This window comes from Orcinus orca, chromosome 20 (genome assembly GCF_937001465.1).
Source record: "Orcinus orca chromosome 20, mOrcOrc1.1, whole genome shotgun sequence".
NCBI lineage: Eukaryota > Metazoa > Chordata > Mammalia > Artiodactyla > Delphinidae > Orcinus > Orcinus orca.
In genome coordinates, this window is record NC_064578.1 from 52604846 (window position 1) to 52628006 (window position 23161).

General features: G+C 56.6%; 2 protein-coding genes across 8 annotated transcripts in view; one reads left to right on the plus strand and one right to left on the minus strand.

Annotated features, from left to right (window-relative positions):
- MYH14 (myosin heavy chain 14) overlaps positions 1-7312 on the plus strand; it is a 90280-nt gene extending 82968 nt beyond the window's left edge. For all 5 annotated transcript variants that reach the window (XM_004286149.4, XM_033417248.2, XM_033417251.2 and 2 more), the window contains 4 exons: positions 2425-2633; positions 4357-4465; positions 6142-6314; positions 6474-7312. In XM_004286149.4, the coding sequence (XP_004286197.2) occupies positions 2425-2633; positions 4357-4465; positions 6142-6314; positions 6474-6633 (651 nt within the window). In that variant the 3' untranslated portion in view covers positions 6634-7312. The remainder of the gene's footprint in view (positions 1-2424; positions 2634-4356; positions 4466-6141; positions 6315-6473) is intronic.
- A 1524-nt stretch (positions 7313-8836) lies between these two features.
- On the minus strand, positions 8837-22914 carry KCNC3 (potassium voltage-gated channel subfamily C member 3). 3 transcript variants are annotated; one of them, XM_049703388.1, is made up of 5 exons: positions 22003-22914; positions 16774-17881; positions 15322-15513; positions 12307-12366; positions 11096-11211 (listed from the first exon to the last, which is right to left on the minus strand). In XM_049703388.1, exons 1-4 carry the CDS (start codon positions 22897-22899, stop codon positions 12350-12352), a joined length of 2214 nt encoding a protein of 737 aa, XP_049559345.1. In that variant the 5' UTR covers positions 22900-22914; the 3' UTR covers positions 11096-11211; positions 12307-12349. The 3 variants fall into 3 exon arrangements, with proteins under 3 accessions (XP_033273144.1, XP_049559345.1, XP_004286196.1); XM_033417253.2 differs by lacking the exon at positions 12307-12366 and having other exon boundaries at positions 8837-11211; XM_004286148.3 differs by lacking the exons at positions 11096-11211; positions 12307-12366 and adding an exon at positions 13774-15087.
- Positions 22915-23161: the final 247 nt, after the last annotated feature.

A 23161-nucleotide genomic window follows, 5' to 3' on the forward strand; every position in this document is an offset into this window, starting at 1 on the left:
TGGCTTAAAGCAACAATAACTTATTCTCTCACAGTTCTGGAGGCTAGAAGTCCAAAATCAAGGTGTCATCAGATTGCTTCCTTCTGAGGGAGCATCGGTTCCAGGCCTCTCTTCCAGCTGCTGCTGGTTGCCAGCAATCCTTGGCTTGTAGATGCATCAGCCCAATCTCTGCCTCTATCTTCACACGGCCTTCCCTGTGTCTTCTTTATGTGTCTGTGCCTCCTTCTCTACTTGTAAAGACACCAGTCATATTGGATTTTGGGCCCACCCCAATCCAGTATGACCTCATCTTCTTTTAACAAATTACACCTCCAAAGACTGTCTTTCCAAATAAGGTCACGTTCTGAGGTTCCAGATGGGCATGAGTTCTTGGTGGACGACTGTTCAACACGGTAGAGTCACCTTCATAAAATGATATGGAACCATTTCATTACCTTGAAAACTCATAGAGAAAAAGAATTAATTCCCTGGACCGAGCTGCCTATTTGAAGGAAACTGAACAGAGAAGCATGCTGAGTTAGACCGTGAATGTGTAATCAGGAAAATACAGATGCAGAGAAACTCTGTAGGTCAGACAGCCCAGATTCTTCAACAGATAAATTGTAAGGAAATAAAAGGGATGGAGTAGGGAACTGTAGATTAAAAGAGACTTAAAAGTCATATACAAATTTTTTTAAAGATTTTTTTTAAATTTTTATTTTTATTTGGCTGCATCAGGTCTTAGTTGAGGCATGTAGGATCTTTCGTTGGGGCATGTGGGCTTCTCTCTAGTTGTGGCATGTGGGTTTTCTCTCCTATAGTTGTGGTGCACAGGCTCCAGGGTGCGTGGACTCTGTAGTTTGTGGTACGCGGGCTCTCTAGTTGAGGCGCTCGAGCTCAGTAGTTGTGGCGCATGGGCTTAATTGCCCTGCGGCATGCGGGATCTTAGTTCCCCAATGAGGGATCGAACCCATGTCCCCTGCATTGGAAGGCGGATTCTTTACCACTGGACCACCAGGGAAGTCCCTTAAAGCTTTTTTTGATGTGGACCATTTTTAAAGTCTTTATTGAATTTGTTACAATATTGCTTCTGTTTTGTGTTTTGGTTTTTTTGGCTGTGAGGCATGTGGGGTCTTAGCTCCCTGACCAGGGATCGAACCCACACACCCTGCATTGGAAGGTGAAGTCTTAACCACTGGACCGCTAGGGAAGTCCATACAAGTTTCTTTTTTTTTTTTTAATGGGCAGGATTCAACTGTAGGATCTAGGGATGCATCTTTGAGTAATAAAACTCGAAAAAAGAGCAAGGACGTGATCACCCCCAAAGTCAGGATGACATACTATTTGGGGGAAAAGGAAGAGGTTGTTATTAGGATGGGTGCATAAAGTTCTGTTTCTTGACCTGGGCAGGGGCGACAATGATGTCTGCCTTTTATAAACCCATTAAGCCATACATTTGATCTGTTTTTTACTTTTTCTATATCACGGTTTTATTTTCCATAAAAGGTTTAAAAAAAAAAAGCTTATGCTAATCACCACGTCGATGTCTTCCTTTGAGGGTGAAATGAAGTAAAGTATGAATCAGACTGGATCTGACTAATTTCTGTGTCCCCGGCATAGGACCTCACTCAGAGTAGGAGCTGAATAAATAAACAGGCACTATTATTAGAAGTATGTTTACACATTCCCAATGTAGTAGCTCCTGTTCATTGAGCCGGCATTTCTCAAAACGGTCCTGCATATCATTCGTTTCAAAACCACCTGAGATGCTTGTTGAAAATGCGGATTCGTGGACCCCATTCCAGACCTGCTGAATCAGAATCTCTGGAGCGGGGCGACCCTGCAGTCCACAATTTTTTTAGCAAGCTCCCCAGATGAGCCTGGTGCGAACAAAAGTGTGATAACCCGGGCTTCCCTGGTGGCGCAGTGGTTGGGAGTCCGCCTGCCGATGCAGGGGACGCGGGTTCGTGCCCCGGTCCGGGAGGATCCCACGTGCCGCGGAGCGGCTGAGCCCGTGAGCCGTGGCTGCTGGGCCTGCGCGTCTGGAGCCTGTGCTCCGCGGCGGGAGAGGTCGCGGCAGTGAGAGGCCCGCGTACTGCACAAAAACAAACAAACAAAAAACTGTGATAACCCTTGGAATAGACTCATTCACAGTCAAAGGTAGAAGTTATAGCGTTTAAACAAGTTTGTGATAACCTTGTGGGCTTATTAAAATAGCAAAAACATATCTAAAAGGTCAAAACCCAGGGCTGGCACTGCCATTGGCTGATGAGCCAATTGGAGAAAAATACACATTACCATTTGTTGAGTATTTAGTATATACCAGGTTCTGTGCTGTTTATGTAACAATCATCAACTCACTTAGTTGTGGGAGGTGCCTGCATTTACCTCCCACCTTCCCTCTGAGACTCCACCATGACAGTCCTGCCTTTCCCACTGATGCAGGTGGAATCACTGACCACAGAGTTGTCAGCTGAGCGCAGTTTCTCAGCCAAGGCAGAGAGCGGGCGGCAGCAGTTGGAGCGGCAGGTCCAGGAGCTCCGGGGACGCCTGGGTGAGGAAGACGCTGGGGCCCGGGCCCGCCAGAAGATGATCATTGCTGCCCTTGAGTCTAAGCTGGCCCAGGCTGAGGAGCAGCTGGAGCAGGAGAGCAGGTAGGCGGGAGAGGAGGGCACGGCTGGAGGGCAATCCTCACATTCTGGTCAATGAGATGAAGGGGAGCTGTGTTACAAGCACATGGTTTAGAAACATCCAAAAGGCATCATAATATTAATGGTTGATGATTTCCTATGTCATTTAGGATGCTTTGTGCTGCAAGTAACTGCATTCCCACTATATAATTTAAACAGTAATGTATTAGTTAGCTATAGCTGCATAACAAACCACCTTACAGTTTAAGTGGCTTAAAACAACAATTTTTTATTACTGCTCATGAGTCTTTGGGTTGGCTGGTAGGTTCTGCTGCTCTGAGCTTGGTGGGCCTCACTCACGCATCTTTGCTCAGCTGAAAGTCAGCTAGATGGATTTGCTGATCTTGGCTGGGCTCTCGTATGTCTCCAGCCTGGCCTGGGACAACTAGGCTAACTTGTCTCTGCTCCAGGTTGGCCCAGGATTGTTCACATGACAAAGTGAAGGTTCCAGGAGTGAGGGCTTCTTGGGGTCTAGATTTGGAACGGGTACAGTGTCACTTCTGTCACATCCTGTTACTAAAGCAAGTCATGTAGGGAATCCCCCAGTGGTCCAGTGGTTAGGGCTCCTCCACACTTCCACTGCAGGGGGCATGGGTTTGATCCCTGTTCTGGGAACTAAGATCCTGCATGCCGCACATGGCACGGCCCAAAAAAAAAAAAAAGAAAGTCATGTGGCTGGCTCAGATTTAAGGGAATGTCCAGTCATGGCTGCCAAGCACTGCCCATTGCTAGGGGCCCCATCACATGGACTTCACCCAGGTGTGGATGAGCAGGGACCGTGGGGATGGGGGAAATTAAGGAGACGGGAGGGAAGAGAAGGAGGTAAGGATGGCCCCAGGTGTCTGACCTGCATATCTAGGTGGATCATGGGGGATTAGGAGGAGGAGCAGGTTTGGGAGAAGGCATTGAGCCCAATGCAGGGTGTGCAGGGTCTGGGGATAGCTGAGGCTGGGGGCTGAACCAGGCTGGAGCTCAGGAGACGGATTTAGCAGACAACAGGCTGTTGATGGTTGTAGAAACCTGGGGCACAGCTGAGCTTGTCCAGGGAAAGTGTGTGAGTGAGAAGGGGAGAAGACAACAGAGATGGTTGGAGATGGAGCTTTGGGCTTCCAGACTGTTCCACAAACACAGAAAGCTAGAGAAAGAAATTGAGAGAGAATTCCAGGCCAGGTAGAGGGAAGGTCAGGTGGGAGATGATGAGTCCTGAACTGGGGGCTAGGGCTGTGAGGCTGAGGAGGGGACAAGACAGAGTCCAGGGGGCAATGGGACAGGGTTCGGTTACTAACAGGCTGGGGGTGGGGCAAAGGAGAGAGAAGGGGTGAGGACAATGCCTGGTGGTCTGACTTAGGGACTGGTGGTCAGTGGGTCAGTCCCCTGAGAGGAGGAAGACTGGGGGCGGGGTGGTGGGGGAATACAGGTGAATATGAGAGACTGAGTGGGATATGGAAAACTGGTATAGACATGGAGACACTTAGGACCTTCAGGCATCTTCCTAGAAGCTAAGGACTAGATTCCCTGGTGGGAGCCTGGGTGCCAGTGTCTGGCCTGAGTAGACTGTGGGAGCCAGTTGTGGGTGGAAAAGAGGGCAGAGGCCACTCTGAGAACAGGTAGCCACTGGACGAGGCTTGGGGGACTGAGCCCCAGGTGAGCAGCTCTCCTGATTTCTCCCGTTCATACCTCTCCATAGGGAGCGCATCCTCTCTGGCAAGCTGGTGCGCAGGGCTGAGAAGAGGCTTAAAGAGGTGGTGCTCCAGGTGGAGGAGGAGCGGAGGGTGGCTGACCAGCTCCGGGACCAGGTGAGCAGCTGATGTCATTGAGGTGCAGTGGGAGTGGTGGGGGGACCACTGATGGAGAAGTAGCACATGCCATCTCTGGAGGCAGTGAGTTCCCATCACAAGAGAACGTGTGGGTGCTGGACTGGAACTGAGTGCAGACACCATCCTGGGGCTTGGTGTGTCAGCAGAGGGCTGGAATCAGTGACTTTGTGATCCATGAACTCTGGAATCCAGGAAAGGCCCTGGTGGGGACCTTAGACAGCCAGGGAGAGGGAAGAAGTTAAACCCTATCCAGAGGCTCGGCCACAGCTAAAATAACAACACCTGCTGTTTACTGAGTGCTTTCTACGAGCCAGGCAACATGCTAAAGACATAACATATAGTACACTTAATTCTTATCCGAATGCTATGAGGTAGGTTAAACTATTATTTTGCCTCTAATTTTGGTGAGAAAACTGAGACAGAAAGGTGAATTAACTTGCTCACAATTATTTATTTAGTAAGAGATAGAGCCAGAGTTCACACTCCAGCACTCTGGCTGCAGAGTCTGTTTTCTTAATTATTTATTGAGCAGTTACTGTGTCCCAAGTAGTATGCTACCTGCTTTTTAAAAAATACACGCTTACGTTCCCTCATCAGCTCCATTTCACAGGCGAGAAAATGGAAACTTTAAAAGGGGATATAATTTGCCCCAGAGTCACACAGTCAATAGAGAGCCTGGATCAGATCCTCTTGCCAGCTTCCACCCCAGGCTCAAATGTGACTGATTCTAGTTGCTGTGCCCTTAAAAGCTCAGCTGTGTTTTATCCACCATTCATCTCACAAAACAACTGTTGAGCACCCTCTATGTGCCAGGCACTGTGCAGGGCATTGGAGATGTGGCTGTGAATGACACAGAGAAGGACTGTGCTCTCAAAGAGCTCACATTTTCAACGTAGGAAAAGAAAGATACCATAAACCTATAAACAAGTAAAGATAATTACAGATTGTGACAGGGGCTATGAAGAAAAAAGAGAATGAAGAGAGAGGGGGACACAGAGGACTGGGGAATCCCCCCTAGATTGGGGGTGGGGTGTCAGCAAGACCTGTCTAAGGAAGTGACAGTTGAATTGATACTGAAGGGTGAGAAAGAGCCAGGAAGAGGGAACAGCAGGTACAAAGACCCTGGGGTATGGAAATGAGCTTGGTGAGTTCCAAGCCAAAAAGCAGACCAGTATTGCTTGAGAGAAGAATGAGGTTGGGGGGTTGAATGATAAGAAATGAGGTCAGAGGAGTTGGCAGGAGACAGATTATGTATGTCCCCTCCATGGAGAGAGAGATGGCAGGGTCTGGGGAGGGTCTCAGTGAAGATGGTCTGATCAGTGTGTTTATGGGAAGAAGACCCTGCAGGGCCTGGAATGCCAGGCTGAAGGGCTGAGACCTTGTCCCAGGAGTACTGGGGAATCACGGAGGACTTTGAGCAGGGAAGGGGCAGGGTCAGCGCTGAGCATAGAAAGATCCCTCTGAGGCCGAGTGGGGGATGACCTCACATTTGAATCTGAGGTGGAGGCTGGTGCGAGGATCTAGGAGAAAAGAACAAAGCATGAATAGATGGCAGGGCACAGGACAGAGTCAGGATGTAGGAGGGATGAGCTGTGGGGAGCTCTGGGTGAGGGTAGCACCCAGAGAAATGACCCGGCCCCCCTGCTCACGCCAAGCTGGAGAAGGGGAACCTTCGAGTGAAGCAGCTGAAGCGGCAGCTGGAGGAGGCCGAGGAGGAGGCGTCCCGGGCTCAGGCAGTCCGCCGGAGGCTGCAACACGAGCTGGAGGATGTCACAGAGGCCTCCGAGTCCATGAACCGGGAGTTGAACACGCTGAGGAACCGGCTTCGGTAAGGCCACCACCCCGCACATGCGCACCGTCGCTCCATAAACCCCAGTATCTCGCTGTCCCCTCATCTCTCTGTGCCCCCCTCCCCATTTTATTCTGTCTCTCCATATCTCCCTATCTCTCACTTTTCTCTCTGCCCCCTGGTCTCTCCTCCCCGCAGACGCGGCCCCCTCACCTTCACCACCCGCTCAGTGCGCCAGGTCTTCCGACTGGAGGAGGGCGTGGTGTCCGACGAGGAGGCGGCGGCGGAGGAGGCGGAGCCGGGGGCTGGGCCACTGCCCGCGGAGCCCGAAGGGTCCCCTGCGGCCCCAACGCAGTGACCCTACCCTGCCTGCAGCCACCGGGCCCTCCCTCCCTGGCCCCCTTGGTGCCTGTCCCACGAACAACCCTCTGGCTTCTTGCGCTTTGGAGATGGTGCCACCCTCTGGCATAACAGCACTTATCAACCCCACGGGGGGTGGGGCCGGGGGGGCCGCCTGAGACTTCCCGTGAACCCCTAAACACAGAGGAGCGGGCAAGCAGGGAGGAAGGGACTGGGGCGCTCTCGCTTGGGAGAAATTCGGGTATAGTTGGCAAGCTGGGGTCCCATCCCGCTCCAAATCCTTCCTTCAGTTATGAATGATCTATATTAGGAAGGGAGCATGGCTCCCCTGCCCTCCTCAGCCAGGGCTTCCCACGCCCCTTCCCCCTCCCTCTCTCTCCTCCCCCTCCCCCCTCCCGCTCCCTCTTTCCCTCTCTCTCCCCGTGTCTTTCTCCACTTAGTCACTGACCCCGGAACTTCTGAGCAACAGCACCCTGAGCCCCAGGCCACCACCAGCCTTTGACCCTTGCAGAGGGGCAAGATAAGGGGACCTCACGCCTTCCCCTCCCCCCATGCTCCCTTCTGGTTGCTCTTGTGTGATCACAGTTCAGTTGGAGTTTCTCATGGGAGTTGGAGGAGGCCCCCATACCCTCCCAGGCTCCAGACTCTGGCAGAAATAAACTCCAACCTCGACTGGACCCCTCGGGGGCTGTATGTGTTCCTGCAGGGGTAGGGGGACAGGGTGGGCAAGGGGCAGCGAGTGGAGGGGGGCAGTCTGCTGGTTCTAATCCAACTGGCCAGTGTCGGGGGACCTCACGTGTACCCAGCATTTAATGTGAAAGAACTCATTTTCCCCTCACCCAACCTTCCTCCAAAGTATCCCTTGCATTATACAGACGGGAAACTGAGACTCAGTGCTCCAGGGTCCCTTGCTCCAAGCCTCTCCACCAGCGAGTGGCAGAAGGGCTGCTGCACTCTAGCTGACCCTCAAGGCTTTGCAAAGCAATGATAGTGGTGACTGTTGAGCTGTTTGCTGCGTACTATTTGTTTAGCTGAGCTAAACTTGGGACATTAGTCTCAACCCTCAGCACAACCCTTAGAGGCAGGGATTTCATTGCCTTCCAGTGTCTAGAACAGTGCCTGGCACGTAGTTGGCCTTAGTATGTTTGCTGAATTAATAGATCACCCCCCCTCGCCCTTTTAGAGTGGTGGAAACAAGCCCAGAGAAGTTGAGAGACTTGCCCAAGGACACACAGCTACTAAGAAATTGAACCCAGTCTGACTTCAGAGTGGGTAACTCCTGAGCCCACACTCCTTTTCTGGGGACTAGTCACCGGCACATGACCCGGGAGCTCACATGACCCAGGTGCCCTCACAGACTTTCCAGTTAGGGGTGTGGATCCCCATTTTTACCATCAGGGAAACTGAAGCAGGTACTTGCCCCCGCCAAAATCACAAGGTGAGAGCCGGCGATGAGGGGGATGTCTGGACCCTCAAAGTGCAGGCCCTTGCCATCTTAATACGACCCTGCTGTTCTGTCCCAACCTTCTGTCTGCCCCCAGAGCCCCTAGCCCCATCAGGAGACCCTCTCTGGAGACAAAGAGGATGAAACTTTTAAATGAAAAGGAAACTTTTATTTTGGTGGGGAGTGAGAGGGTGGGTGGGAAGGGGGCATGACACTTTTTATTTGGGGGGGTGACATGCGGCAGCTTCTGCAACGGGCGGTTCATGCACCCAGGGTGGGCGTGGGGGAGGCTTGGGGGAGGGGCCGTGCCGACCCCTCCCTCCCTGCCCTGGGGGTGGGCTGAGAAGACCCGCCATTAGCACCAGAGTTGGACGATTTGCAGACCTCCCCTCCCCAGACTGACTCCGGGCACCCTCCCCCATCCCTGAGAGCGCCCCCTTGCCACTCCCCCCCACCCCAACAACAGGACAGGCCCGCCCCGCCCACTTTTGAGTGAGAGAAACTTATTGCTGTGTGTGTGTTGGGGAGGAGCCGCTGTATTCAGAAAGACACCCCCGCCATTCATTCCTTCCCCAATCACCCCGCCCCCGCCCCGTGTCCGTGCGTTCCCGGAGCGCAGGAGGGGCGCGACATGCGTGTGGGGAGCGCGTCATGCAGCGCATGCGTGTAGTTGCAGGCACCCTGGCGGCCGGGGGGAAAAGGAGAGTCGGGACTTGGAAGTTGTCCCTTTAGCTCTCTCTCTCCCTCCCCGAATCCCACACTGTTGACTTGGGGGATGGGGAACAAGAATAACGTGTGTAGAGGTTTATAATGGTTGTGACTATTTTTAAAAGCTGAACTGAAAAGCTGGGTACGTGTGGCAGATTGGCGAGCAGTGGGGAGACGTTGGGAAGAGGTCCGTACCCTTTAGAAAAATCCTCACCCCCTTTCCCTGCACCGTTCGGCTTCCGTGAGGGTCAGGGGTATCTGGGGTTTTGTTTTGCTTTAAGAAGTTAAACCCTTTGGCAATATAATCAGTCTCCAACCCCATACCCTGGTGTTTAAAGCCCCTAGCCCTTTGCCCCGCCCCACCCCGCTCCCGCCAGAACCCGCCCCACCCCTCACCCCTCGTTCGCCAGGGTTTAGGGTCCAAGGGAAGGATGGGCGGACTCAAAAATGCCCCTTGCATAGGAATCGTTGTATCAAGAATCGTGCTCAGTGACACCCCCACCACCAATCCTCAGGCGGGGGGTGGGGGGTTCCTGAGGCCGTGGGAGCAGAGGGAGGGAGGTTGCTAATTCCATGGGCCCCAAGCTCCAAAAGGGGTAGTCCCTTAAGGATTCTGGGACCGATATGGTCCCTGGGCTTGGGGTAGGTAGCGCATCCTTCTTGAGCCAGGATGGGGTATGAGAAATAATTTTCCACCCGCGAACGTGGGGGGTTGAAGAAGGCCGGGGAAGGGCGAGCTGGGATCCCAGCCCAGGTAGATATGTGGTTTCCCAAGCTTCTGATATTCCAGCGTCCCTCCACTAGGGAACAGCCTCTACATTTTAAATGTAAACACCTCTAACCTAAATAAACGGTGTCCTGGCCAAGCAGCAATTATGTGCGAAATGCCAGGAAAGACAAAACTTTAAAAATAAGTGTTTGTCCTTGTACTGCCTAAAACCTTAGCACATCGCCAGGGGTACAAATATGACTCTCTGGGAAACACTGGCGTCTATGAAGAAGGTGCCTTTGGGGCACCATTTAAAGAAAGGGGCTCTTGGAGGGTTAGGCATAAGAAAGGGGGTGCCCCGGGAAGGTCTGGTTCCCTGGAATTGCAGACAGATTGAGCTTATCTTGAAAATTCTAGCGTCAGGGGAACCTGAGGAGGATGTCTGATGTCAGATTTAGGGGTGTCCAGGAAATGTCCAGAGTGTGGGAAGGATTTGGAAGCATCCCAAAGGCTGAAAGTGAGCTGAAGGGCTGGATCAATTCTTGGAGGTTTGAGGTGCTGGGATGCAGCTCAGGGAATGGGTGGGCGGTGAGGGGGGGGCGGGGGGGGGGCGCGGTGCGGACAGCATCTGTGTGCAGCGGTTAAGTCCCAGGAGCGTGTGGGGATTTGGAGGATGCGGGATGCCAGACTCAGTCTCAGGAATTCTGGGGGCAGGCCTCATGTGATGGGAATCTGGAGGGGGTGTTGGGGAATTTTGTGTGCTAGGGCCAGAGCATCCCAGGAATACTGGGATGGGAGGTCTCAGTCCATGCAGCAATAGAGGCGAGCAGATCCCCGGGGGTGGGGTGGGGGGTGGGGGAAGAGGAGGAAAGAGTGAAATTCACCAGAGGGATGCTCCTAAAGGCTGAGGGAGCAGCTGTCCTCAGCCCACCCCTCCCCCCGTGCCTCCGCTTCTACCGTCTGAGCTCGGCTCCGGTTTTTGGCTTGGGTGACTGTTCCTCCTTCCCCACATTGCTGCTATTTTTTTTTTTTCGTGATGGGTTGCCCTCCTGGGGTGAAGGGTAGGAGGCTAGGAGACCCTCCGGTAGCTTAAAGGCTAGCCCGACCCACATGGAGGTCCCCACCCGCTTCCCAGAATGCCCCTTCCCTCGCACGCAGCATGCAGCCCCTGGCGGCTTATTGCTGAGGTGGAGTTGGAGAGGGCGGGGATCCAGTTTGGGGGAGGCATGCAGAGTAGTGGGGAGGCGCCCCAAAATGTAATTGATATAGTTTGGACGTATTTACACGAGTCGATTCGGGGCGGGGGGGTTCCTATGGTTCATGGAGACCTGAGGCTTTTTTTCAGGAGGGGCGAATAGTTGGGGGGATGGGCTTTGGCTCCTCCCCCCCTCCATCCTGGGGGCCCAAGTGGAGGTGAGGGGCCCGGGGGTGTCTGCTGGCATCGTCGTCTCGGTTGCATATTATTAATGACTGTTTGATTTTTAAAAAAAAAAAACCCTTTCCCCCACCCCCCACCCCCAGCTCCTTTGACCTTCTTCCCTGTCACCCCCGATTCCCCCCACGGGGGGGAGGGGAGCGCTAGAGGATGGAGGGCAGGGTTGGGGGAGCGCGGCGGGCGGCCCTGGGAGAGCCAGGGGGAGTGGCAAGGGGGGCGAGGCGCAGGGACACCCCGCTCAGGCCCGCGATGCTGCTCAGGCTGCGGGATTTCTCGTAACCTGGGTGGGGGGGGCGAAGGGCAGAAACACGGGGAGGAATCGAGGAGATAGGGGTGCAGGGGGAGGGTCCAACAGACAGAGGGACCCCAAGACAGAGAGAAGCAGGAGGGAAACAGAAGGGATATGAGATGGAAAAAGAGAAGACAGAGACAGGAAAAGGCAAGAGACAGGAAGAGATGGAGAGGGCGAGTCAGAGAGAGAAGGCAGGTGAGAGAGACGGTGAGGGAGACAGAGGATAAGAGATGGAGAGACAGACACCAAGACACAAAGTGACAGATGGCAAGAGATGGAGAGATGGACAGAGGCGGACCAAGGAGACGGAGAGAGAGAGAAGTGAACAAATTGGACAGTCAGTCGGCGTCAAGGAGAAAGGTTCAGACATGGGGAGGGGGGAGAGACTCAGGGTTAGGAGGCAGGGTGGCAGCCACCGAGCCTCCCCCACCCCAGCCCCACCGCAGCCCCCCTCAACTCCCCTCCCCCCTGTTGGCCCCCTCGTCTGAGGCAAAACGGTGGGGGGCAGCGAGGCAGATGGTGGGCAGCACGGGCGTGGGGAGGGAGCGTGGGTGGAATGCCAGTGGGGGAGCAGCCGGTGGAGAGGCCTTGGGAGGGAATGGGTGGGGCTGCAGTGGGTAGGGGGCTAACCTAGATGTAGAGAAATGAAGACAGGCGGGTGGGGACGCTGCGAGGGGCTGAATGGAGCACAAGTTGGCAGTGCCTCCTCCCTGGGCGGGGCGGGGGTGGTGCAGGAGGGCAGCTCCTAGAGCAGTCTGATGAGGGCAAGACTCAGCTGAAGGCTGTAATGGGGTATCTTAAAGGGTCAAGAAGCCTTTACACGAGAACCTTCTGATGGGAAGGTCCTGACAATGTCTTGATAGTCAAAGGGATCTAAGGCTTAGGGGCACATGTGGGGTTTCGTGAAAACTTAGGAATGTCTGAAGCGTTCTGCCACCGTCTGGGCTCCTCTAGGGCTTTGCTAGGCAGTACGAAGGGGTCTGTCTGGACGAGGCCATCTTGACTGTTGGAGAGAGGGCCTGGGGGAGGTTGGAAGCCCAGTATCTTGGGGACACCCCCTCCCAGCCATTCCCAATTGCTAACCTGGGGGGAAGGGGCAGGGGGGGACCGAGGGTCTCACGAGGTCTCAGGCGGTGACAAGAGCTGGGGACAGAAATACACAGAGTCACGGGGGGGCGGGGGGGCAGGGGGAACCCCCCAACACAGCCTCACTGTTGGGGGGACGGAGAAAAGCTGAGATCTCTTCCTCCTCTCTGGTGTTTTCCGGGGGAGGGGAGCAGTGAAATGGGGGCGGCCAGAGACATCAAATATGGAAGGAGCTTCCGGGGTGGCTGAGGGGGAAGGGGAGGATGAAGGAAAGAGGAGGGGGAGGGCTGGGGAGGAGGGGGGAGTGCGGGTCAGGTGCAGGAATCAGGTGGTTGGTGAGGGGAGACGGAGAAGGGAGGGGCCATGGGGCGGGTGAGGGTCAGGTCAGGAGGAAGGATCTTGGTTGGGGGGTAATAGTGGAGGGTGGGTCCTGGAGGAAGGTTAGTTAGGAAGGGAGGCGTGTGGAAGAGGGAGGGATCCAGGACCTTGGGGGAGGGAGTTCAGTCAGCCCCATCAGCTCCAGCCATAATTTGAGTTCAATGAATGGATTTTGGCATCCGAGGCAAGAGAAGCAGGGAACTCCCCCCACCGGCCCCCCCCAGTCCTCCCTCACCCACATTCCCGAATCCTCCCCCCTCCCCCTGCCCCTCAATTCCATAGGGGCCCATCCAGACCTGGGAGTGGGGAACAAAGGGAGGTGGGTAACAGGACTGGGTGCAAGCAGGGCGAGGGGTGAGATGGGAGCGGGGAGGCAGGGGGTTGGTAATGAGATGAAAGTGGAGGATGATGGAGGTGGGGGGCGGGTTGCAACAAGGAGAGGTCCGGGGATAGAACAAGAAGAGCCAGACAGTCCCCTCTGGACTAGGACCCCAGAAGCCTGGGTTCTTGTCCCCCATCTGCTCTGTGGCTGGGGGTTGGCCATGGACCTCCCTGAACTTCTGTAAGACAAGGGGGTTTAGATGCGGCTGTCCTTGGAGGCTCCCTAAGTCCTGCTGTGGCATCTCCTTAGGCTGTGGGTAGGGATTCTTTAGGATGTATCTCTGTATTGCGAAGGGAGATTCCACAGGCATGTGTTGAATGAATAAGCGATGGATCAAATGCTTTCAGGTGGCCTCCCATCATTTTTAAGATCAAATCCAGCCTCTCACCATGGCCAAAAAAACCTTCCCCCCCAGACTCCTCCCCTCTCCCTTAGGCCACTCAGCTCCAGCCACACTTCCCTCCTCGCTGTTCCTTTAACAGACCAAGCTCATCCCACCTCAGCACCTCAGGCAGCACCTCAGGGCCTTTTCACTTGCTGTTTCTTCTGCCTGGCTGGAGCTTTTTCAGCTTTCAAGTTTCATGTCACCTTCTCAGAAAGACTCTCACCCCTTATCTGACCTGGCCAGAGTAATTATCCTTTTGTTTGTTTTCTGCTTCCTCCAATCATGGAGTGGCAGACATTCGCTGTAAAGGGCCAGATGGTCAAAATTTTCGGGGCTCTGTGGGCCATACCATCTCGGTCGAAACTATTCCAGTCTGCGGTTGTAGACAGTGGCTGTGTTCCAATAAAGCTTTATTTACAAAACAGCTGGTGGACACATTTGGCCCGTGGCTGTAGTATGTTGACCCAGGCTCTAGAGTAGCAACTCTGTGATGGCAGATTCTTGCTTTGTGCCCTGCTAAATCTCCAGTGCCTGGAATTCTACCCTCAATCATCAGTTGCTGCATGCATGCATGAATGAATGAAGTTAGGGGTTAGCTGGGGTTGTTGTGAGGATTACAGAATATATGTTGGATTCCTGGCACGTGGAAAGTGCTTCGTTATGTTTGCTGAATAATTCATCTACCGTCTCCTCACTCTATCTCCCTCACCTCCCCCACTGGCCAGTCCTGACCCTGCTCTCTTGACCCCTGGCCCCCCAACTCTGTCTCTTTCCTTTCTCTCCACCCCCATAGCCCTGACCCCGGCTCAGGCTTTGTCCTCTCCCCCTGGACCCTCATCCCAGCCTCCTCCCCAGCCTCCTGAACTGCAGTCTCCCCACTCAGGTGCGTCCTCACGAAGCCCCAGAGCAGACCCGCCTCTCCCCAGATCCTGGGACAAGGCTCCTCAGCCCAGCCCTGCTTCTCGGCCTCAGTTCTAGGTCTGTGTCTGCCTCTGCCCCAGCCTGAGAGCTCGTGGAGGGCGGGGGTGCGGTTGGATTGCTCACTGCTGAGTCCCCTGGGCCTAGCGCTGCGCCGGGAGCCTGTGTGTGCTTTGTCAGTGCTGGCCAATCCACAAGGGACTGCGTGAGTGGCTGAGTCTGTCCCACCCCAACCTGCGCCCAGAAGGATGTCCTGGGTGTGTACCCCATTTTCTTGGTTAAATAAACAAAAGCAAAACCAAGGGGGGAGGCAGGGAGAGAGATGTGGATGGGGCTGAGAATGGGGGTCAGTCGTAAGGGCGGGGAGGGAGGTCAGGCACATGGTGGGGAGGGTTGGGCTTAGTTCTAGGGGTTAGTGAGGGGCACCGCAGGTCCTGGGCAGGTGGGTGCGGGGCCAGTGTCAGGGCTGGGGGTTAATTGGATGGAGCTGTTCGGAGTGAGGGGACAGGAGTCTTGGTCAATGGGGGCTGCATGTTCTCAGATGGGTTAGTCAGGAGGGAGGGGGTTCAGAGGGTGGGGGCTACTTACCCTGGGGGGAGGGGGTTCGTCCACTAGGGGGATATCCAGGCTGCAGCGTTGGCGTTGAGGTCGGGCAAGAAGCTTGGGGGGCCTGGCTTACGCCAGTCTTGGGGGGGCAGTGGGGGAGCACCAGTGGCTGGGGGTGGGGGAAAAGGCCAGAGGGTCGGGGGGGGACATGGAGATGGAATAAAGACAGGTGAAGGGTCAGTGGTGAGGAAATTTGGGGGAGGGCATCTAAGAGGGAGGGAATTTGGGGCCAGGAGATGGGGGAAGGGAAGTCCAGCACCTCCTCCCTCATCTCCCTCTCTCCCCTCCCCTGGGGGAGGGGAGGAGAGGGAGGGTCCCAGGGGGCCAGTGGAGGGCACCTCACCTTTCCGGATGGAGCCATCAGGGGAAGGGGCATAGTCAGTGAGCAGGAAGCAGGCTCGGTCCCGGCTGTAGCGGCCCCGGCTCCCGGGGGTGATGGGGCTCTTGTCTTCTGGTGACATGGCGGGCTGGTCAATAGCTGGGCAGTCCTCGTGGGCAAGCGCAGCTGCTGCAGGGTCCCCGTTGGGGCGGGGATCTGTGTCCCGAGGGTCAGACAGAGACACAAAGGAGAGAGTGAGGTGTGGGAACTCATGGAGAGGGCAAGGTCAGCAAGGAGAGTTGATGGAGGTGCAGGTGGTTAGGGGGTGTGGCTGGTGGGTTTGAGGAGCGGGTCCTGGGTGGGGAGGGTGTTGAGTGTTGGGAAGGACAAAAGGGTAGGGAAGGGCATTGAAGGCTAGGAAGTGGGGGTGGGGAGGGTGTTGAGTGTTGGGAAGGACAAAAGGGTAGGGAAGGGCATTGAAGGCTAGGAAGTGGGGGTCAGGCGGGGTGTTGGGTTCTGAGAAGGGCAGGACTGAGGTAGGGTGTCGGGTGTTTGAAGGGACAGGGACGGGGGGAAGAGGTGGTTGGGAAGTGAACCGGGTGCTGGGAAGGAGGCTGAGACAGAGTGGAGGGTGGGATGGTTGGTTGAAGTGGACCGAATAGGGCACAGCTGGGGTAGGGTGCATGGTTTGGGATAGGTTTGGAGGGATGGCTGGGAGGGATGCAGGGGGCTGGGAGGTGGTAGTTTAGGGAGGGGTGTCGGACGCTGGCAAGGGCACAGTGGGAGGCGTTGGGAAGGTGACAGATGAGGGAGGGGGGAGGTGGGGGTCCCCCAGGCTCTGACTTTAGCTATTTTTAATTGGTGTGAAACTGGGTCAGCGGCTGAGGGAGCAAGATGGGGGCCGGGCAGCCCAGCTCCCTTTCTTGACCTACTTACGGCATGGGGGTGGGGCCCCCCAGCCTCTCCCTTCCCTGGGACTGATGCCCCAATCACTGCCTCTGAGACACAGACTCCCCTGGGGGGGAGAGATGAGCACAGGCTCAGTCAACTTTCCTCTCCCCTCACCTCCTTCATCAGACACTGCAACAGTGCCCTGTCCTCGGTCTCTGGCCCCTGATTCCCATGTGAGACTCTCTCCCTGTGCTCTGAACCGCCCCCCCATCTCTCTTTCTCTGAGTCCCTCTCACCATATGGCCGATCGCTCTGCCCCCCACCCCCCTGGTTCCCCTGAATACCTTGGCTGCAAGTCTGTCTCTCCCCAAAACTCTCCTTCACACGAAATCTCTGTTTCTCCATCACTGTCTATTTCTGTGCCTCTTCTCTGGCCTCAGCAATTGCTGTTCACTGTCCTCTCTTCCGTCTCTGTTGCTGACCACCCCATCTCTCCGGAGTCTCAGCAACTACCTCCTGCCCCCCTCACAACCTCCCCACCTCTGCCTGCGCCCCCCACCTCCACCCCTCGCGCCCCCTCCTCACCTGCCCGGTTGATCTCAATCACTTCCTCCTGAGCCAATGGGCAAGGCTCCCCAGGGGCAGGCAGAGGAGGCAGCCCCATGATCCCGAGCCCACCCGCTCCCCCCCTGAGCAGCCCGGGGTGCGTGTGGGGCCCTGGTGGGTAGGCCCCTGCCACAGTCACCCCCATGGAGGGCGGGGTGATGGGTGGTGGAGGGCTGATGCTGCCGCTGCTGTGGTGAGGATGGGGCGGGGGCGGTGGCGGTGGGTCGGGCTTGCAATAGTTGGGCGAGCCGGGCTGCGGAGGCCGGGGAATATGTTTATTCTTCTTCTTGGGCAGCTTCTGTTTGGCCATGGCCAGCGAATAGTACATGCCAAAGTTGTTGACAATGACGGGCACGGGCATGGCGATGGTTAGCACCCCAGCCAGGGCACACAGCGCCCCAACCAGCATCCCTGACCACGTCTTGGGGTACATGTCTCCATAGCCCAGGGTTGTCATGGTGACCACGGCCCACCAGAAGCCGATGGGGATGTTCTTGAAGTAGGTGTGGTTGGAGCCCAGGATGTCATCGGGGTCAGCGCCAATGCGCTCAGCATAGTAGATCATAGTGGCGAAGATGAGCACACCAAGCGCCAGGAAGATGATGAGTAGCAGGAACTCATTGGTGCTGGCACGGAGAGTGTGGCCCAGCACGCGCAGCCCCACGAAGTGCCGCGTGAGCTTGAAGATGCGCAGGATCCGGACAAAGCGGACGACCCTCAGGAAGCCCAGCACGTCTTTGGCGGCCTTGGAACTGAGGCCCGAGAGCCCCACCTCCAGATAGAAAGGCAGGATGGCCACACAGTCGATGATGTTGAGGCTGCTCTTGAGAAATTCCACCTTGTCTGGGCAGAAGGTGATGCGCATGAGAAACTCAAAGGTGAACCAGACGACACACACACCCTCCACGTAGGTCAGGAAGGGCTCCGTCTCCACCTCCACATTGGTGATGTTCTCCGGCGGAGCCCCAGGGATCGGGGAGGCCTGCGTCACTGTCTTGTTGCTGATGTGGATGAAACCCTCGTGGGTCTCCAGGCAGAAGGTGGTGATGGAGATGAGGATGAAGAATAGGGAGGCGAAGGCCACGTACTGCGGGGCAGGACAGGAGAGAGAGGGCAGAAGGTGACCCAGGCATCTGGTCAATTAGCCATCTCCCTGAGACCCTCCCAGTGGCCCCTTTCCCAGACACAAACTCCAGGGAAACCCAGGTGTCCCAACCCCAGTGCCTCCATCACTTCTTGCATCCTGTTCTCTCTAAATCTTGCAAAAGGATCAGAGGCAGCTCTCCCCCAGCTCGGGAGAAGAGCTGGCCCCAGAAGCAGCAGCAGATGGGCCACTTCTTTCCTGGAAACAGCAATTTTTGCCTCCTTGCTCTGTCTCCTAGACCATCCCCCCCGCTCCTGTTCCCTGTGTCGTATCTCAGGGGTCCCTGACAGGGTCCAAGCATTCTGCTGGGGGATGTGGGTAGGGAGACTAAGATCATACATCCTGTGTCTCAGAGGCTTTGGGGCTTAGCTTGGAGCTGAGGGAAGGCGAAGGGGAGAAGGTGGGTCGGAGGCAGAACCAGGAGATGGTTAAGAGTAAGAAAGCCTGGGTTTGAATCCAGCTTTTTCCCTGCCTAATTGAGCAAGGAGATTAATCTTTCTGAACCTCAAATTTTTTACAGGATTATTGTAAGGATTACAGTAGATGAGTATACAAAGGGCCTGACTCCAAAACTAGTGCTTGGTCTAGTGTTTGGAACTTAGTAAGGCTTGAGCCGTTATTAGGGTGTTGCGGCATCAGTTAAAGGGAGCCAAGGTTGAGGCCTCAGATAGGTGCCGGTGTTTAAGGACCTTGATGCTAATGACTGGGTCTCAGAAAAGGGAGAAGGCTGAGTGAGGCCCTCACCCAGAGAGAACAGCACAGAGTTGGACCCACAGAGGGGAGGAGGGATGTTAGGTCCCTGAAGGAAGAAGGAGGTGAAGGGTCAAGACTGAAAAAAGGGAAGATGATAGGGGTGGGGTTTAAGGCTCTGGAAAGGAAGGGAATGTCAGGGGCTTGAACATAGGGCAAGGGGAGAGGGCAGGGCTAGGCCCAAGGAGAGGTGAAGGGGCTTGTCAGAGGTTCAGAGATATGGGGGCAGGGGTGCCTAGTTCATTTCAAGATGGTCCTGAGCCCAATGGTGTGGGTTTTGATGAAGGCCTTGAGAAGAGACAGGGTCAAGCTCTTGGAGAAGGCCCCTAGAAATTGTAGTTGGCTTTATCAGATATGTAGAAGGGAGGTCGAAGGAGTGGGGTTAGTCCTTAGAGAAGCAAGGGGATGGGCTTTGAGGCAGAGGTGGCTTTAATCAGATGGGTAGAGGAGAGATGGCCTGGGGTGCAGAGAAGAGAGGAGAGCCAGGGTTGGCTCCCGGGCCAGCACTGTCCCTCTCAGCACTCCCTTTCCTCCACGGGATGGGGGGCAAGGTCCGGGCTTGGGAGACCTTGACTTTAATCTGAAGTGCAGAGCCGAGAGGCGGGCCAGCGTCCGCCTCAGAGATGACCCTAGATCTTGGGGTGGGCTAGGGCTCAACTCTGGCCCTCTGCCCCGCCCCCCTCTTCGTTTCTCCGCAGTGGTTTAAGAGGCCAGAGGCCTCCGCAGAGCGCATGCCTGGTGCTCCCCCGCCCCCCTCCGAGCCGGGCGCAGGGCGCAGGTTGCGGCACCGCAGTGGGGGCGGGCCGGATGGACCAGGGGGCGGGGCGCGCGGGGGGCAGCACCACGGACAGCTCCCCCACCGCAGTGCGCAGCCGCAAGGCCTGAGAGCTGTCTTAACCCATTCCAGGCCGTTGCCGAGTAGGCAGTGCGCAGCCGCAGTGCCGCTTCACAGCGGGAGGCCACAGGCCAGGAGCTTGATTAACTCCTTCCCTCCCGGGACACAGAAAGAAAGGTGGGCACCCGTCGCAGTGCGCAGCTTAGAAGCTGGACAGCGTCAGGACCCCCTTGTCCAGAGATGCTTCAAAAGCAGAAGGGGTAGGAGGGCATGGAGTCCCTGAAGGAAAGAGGAGATTATGGGGAGAGGAGTGAGGGGGAGGTAGAGTCGGACCCTCCACTTTGCGTTGGCCTCAACTCTCAACTCTCAAACTCTCATTTGGCGGCTAGAAGATGCTTGGCACTACGTGGACACTCAAAACACATCTGTAAAGTAAATGAATGTCCCCCATAGCTGTCCCAGACCCCTAGTTTCACCTCAGAACACTTCAATGGGGTCACAAGAGGGAAGGGCTCCCCAGGCCATGGGGGGAGGGTGCCGCTCAGAGGCCTGAGGGGGCATATAGGGCCACGTCCTTTCTGCACCTCCTCTCCCCCACCTCCCCCCCACCCAACCCCAAATCTTGCCAACTCAGCGCTTCCCGGGGACCAAACTTTATGCGGTGCCTCCGGCCCCCCTCCCCCTCGCTCCCTCCCCCAGTGCGAATGCGGCACTGCGGGTCCTCCGTGTCCTTCCTGGCCGGCCCAGGACGCGGCACGGTGGGGGGAGGGTGCCGGACCGCCTCCTCCGAGTGTTTGGGTCCCCAGGAGGCTAGAAAGGGGCCTGGAGTCTCTCCTCTTTCCCTCCTCTCTCTAATTTCCCACCCCCACATCTTGAACTGTCCTCTCTCCTCCAACACAGGGAGGAAGTTAAGAGGAGGAAGAGGTTCAAATGAGAACCAGGGGGAAGGATAGCTATTTAGCCTGGGAAGTTACAGATGTTTGAGGAAAGTTTTTTTTGGGGGGAGACGAAGAGAGCTTTGGGGGAAATATGGAATTTTGAGAGAGATAAGACTGGAGAGAGGAGAAGGCTGGAGTGTGGGCTCTTTGGTTCACTTTGCGGGGGGTAGAGGGGGTCTGAGAGGCCCAGTCCTGTGCTTTGGAATGGGTAGTGGGGGGGGGGCGTTAGGAAAGGGGAAGTGAGCAGGGCTTGGGGAGGGGCGTCAGGTGGGAAGATACCAAGGTAGATCAGAAAGACCTGGGAGCTATTTTGAGGAGGAAGTTTGGGGGCTGATAACTTGAGGAGGGTCCCAAGGATTGAGGTTAGGTAAAGTTCTGGAGTGGGAAGGAAAGTCATTTACCCACTAGGAAAGAGGCTGGGAGGCTGAGGGTGGGAGGAGGGCGTCCCAGAGATAGAGAGTGGGCTATGCAGTTTAAAGATGAAGGAAGAAGTTGGAAGAATCTGTGGATGAGAAAGAAGCTATTCTGGAGGGCATATGGGAAGTTCTGGAGAGGAAAAGCATATCATGGGGGCTCAGGACTCTTCTGGAGACATTGAGGAGGAGTGAGAAAGCCTTGGGGGAAGTCTGGAGCTGTATGGGGAAATCCTCGGGAGGGGAGTTGGTGTGGAGGATGCAGGAAGGGATGTGAACACAGAGGGGGAAGCAGGGTCCCAGGAGAGAAGAAGCCCCAAGACTCTGTTGCAGTGAGGGGGAAGTATACTAGCCAGAGCAAGTGGTTTGGAGGTTCAGAGGAGTCCAGGGGACTCTGAGATTGGGGTGGGAACTATTCTGAGACTTTAAGGGCAGAATAAGCAAGGGGGGTTCAAAGGTAACCAGGAGACTCAAACTTGGAGATAGGGAGGGGATGTGGAGACGGGCAGAAGGAGAATCAGAGGTGCTGGGAGAGGCTTCAGGACTGACGACTGGAAGCTAGAGAGCAGGCTTCAGAGGGTCTGCAGGGGGTGGAGACAGTATTCACAGGGCCTGGGACACTTTGAGGGTTAGAAAGAGATGTCTTCTGAGGATCTAAGGAGGTACAAGAAACTGAGGGCTGGACAAGGGTCTTCTGAGGGTCTGAGGGGTGGCCAAGGGAGGTGAGAAGAGGTTAAAAGGGGCTAAGACGACTCAGGGTTGAGGAAATGTCTTCTGAGGGTCTCAGGAGGGGTCCAGGAAAGGCAGATGTGGGGTTGTTCAGGGGGTGTGTTTAAGAGATTCATGGTCAGAAAGGAAGTTTCTAAGGGCCTACGATGGCCTAGATAAGCTGGGTGGGGTTTAGAGAGGTCTGGAGTATTCTGAAGGTGGCAAAGAGATCTTCTGAGGATCTGGGGATGGCCGGGAGACGGGGGTGTGTTCAGAGTATGGGAGACTAAGAGGCTGGGAGGCCGAGAGACCAGGAAGGGCTGGGAAGGACCAGGGATTAAGGGCGAGGATGGGGCGTTTCTGAGGGTCTGGGAGCTCCAGGAGAGGGGAGGGGGATGGGGGCTCCGAGAGTACGCTCACCCTGGCGGCCCGCGACGAGTAGGGGTCCTCGAAGAGCGCCCACACGCGGGGCTGCCAGCGGCGCCACCACGTGCCGCCCGCGCCGCCCGCGCCCCCTGGCGGGCCCCCGGCGCCGCCGCCAGCGTCCTGGAAGCAGAGGCGCTTGAGCTCGCCGCCCGCGCCGTCCAGGCCGCCGCCGCCCGCGCCCGCCTCGTCGTCCAGGCCCGCGTCATGGGCGCCCGCAGCGTTGGCAGCGTTGGCGGCGCCCGAGGGGTCGGGTGCCTCGAAGGAGTCGAGCGCTTCCTCGGCGTCCCGGTGCTGCCGGTAGGTCATCCAGCAGCAGGCCTCCACGTCGGTCTCGTCGATGCCCCAAAAGCCGAGCTCCTCCTCGAAGAGCGGCCCGCACACGTCGGCCGGGCAATGCAGCTTGCCAGTGCGGTAGTAGTTGAGCACGTAGGCGAAGACACCCGGATGCCGGTCAAAGAAGAACTCATCGGCGCCCGGGTCGTAGTCGAAGCGCGCCGCCGCCTCGGGCTCCGTCAAGCCGGCCAGCCGCGTCCCCGGCAGGGTGCGCAGCGTCGAGCGGTACGTCTCATGGCGCACGCCGCCCACGTTGATCACGATCTTGCCACTGTCGCCACCGCCGCCGCCGTGCCGCCCCATGGCCGCCGCCGGCAGCCCGGGGCATGGCTCGGCGCGCCGGCCCCCGGGCCCGCGGGGTGCCGGGGGGCCCGCCGGGGACGCGGCGGGGCCGGGCTGCGCAGGCTGCTGCTGCTGCTGCAGCGGCGGCGGTGGCGGTGGCGGTGGCGGCGGGGGCAGCGGCAGCGGGGACTCGGACGGCTGCGGCGGCGACACCGGCTGCTGTTTGCTGGACCCCTGGCGCCCGCGGAAGGATGAGACGCAGACTGAGCTCAGCATTGGATGGGGGGCGGAGAGGGAGGGGCGGGGTATCAGGGGGCGGGGCCGCAGGGGAGAGAGATGTGATTGGGTGATAGGAGGTGATGGAGGGAGGGGGCGAGACCGCAGGGAGGGAGAAACTGAATTGATTGGCCTGGGAAGAGGTGGGGGGCGGGGCTAAAGCTGAGAGAAGGGCCCGGACTCCAACTCCGCCTAGCTGGTCGGGGCGGGGCCGCAGATGGAACACACCGATTGGGTCTTTCTGGGATAAGGGGCGGGGCCG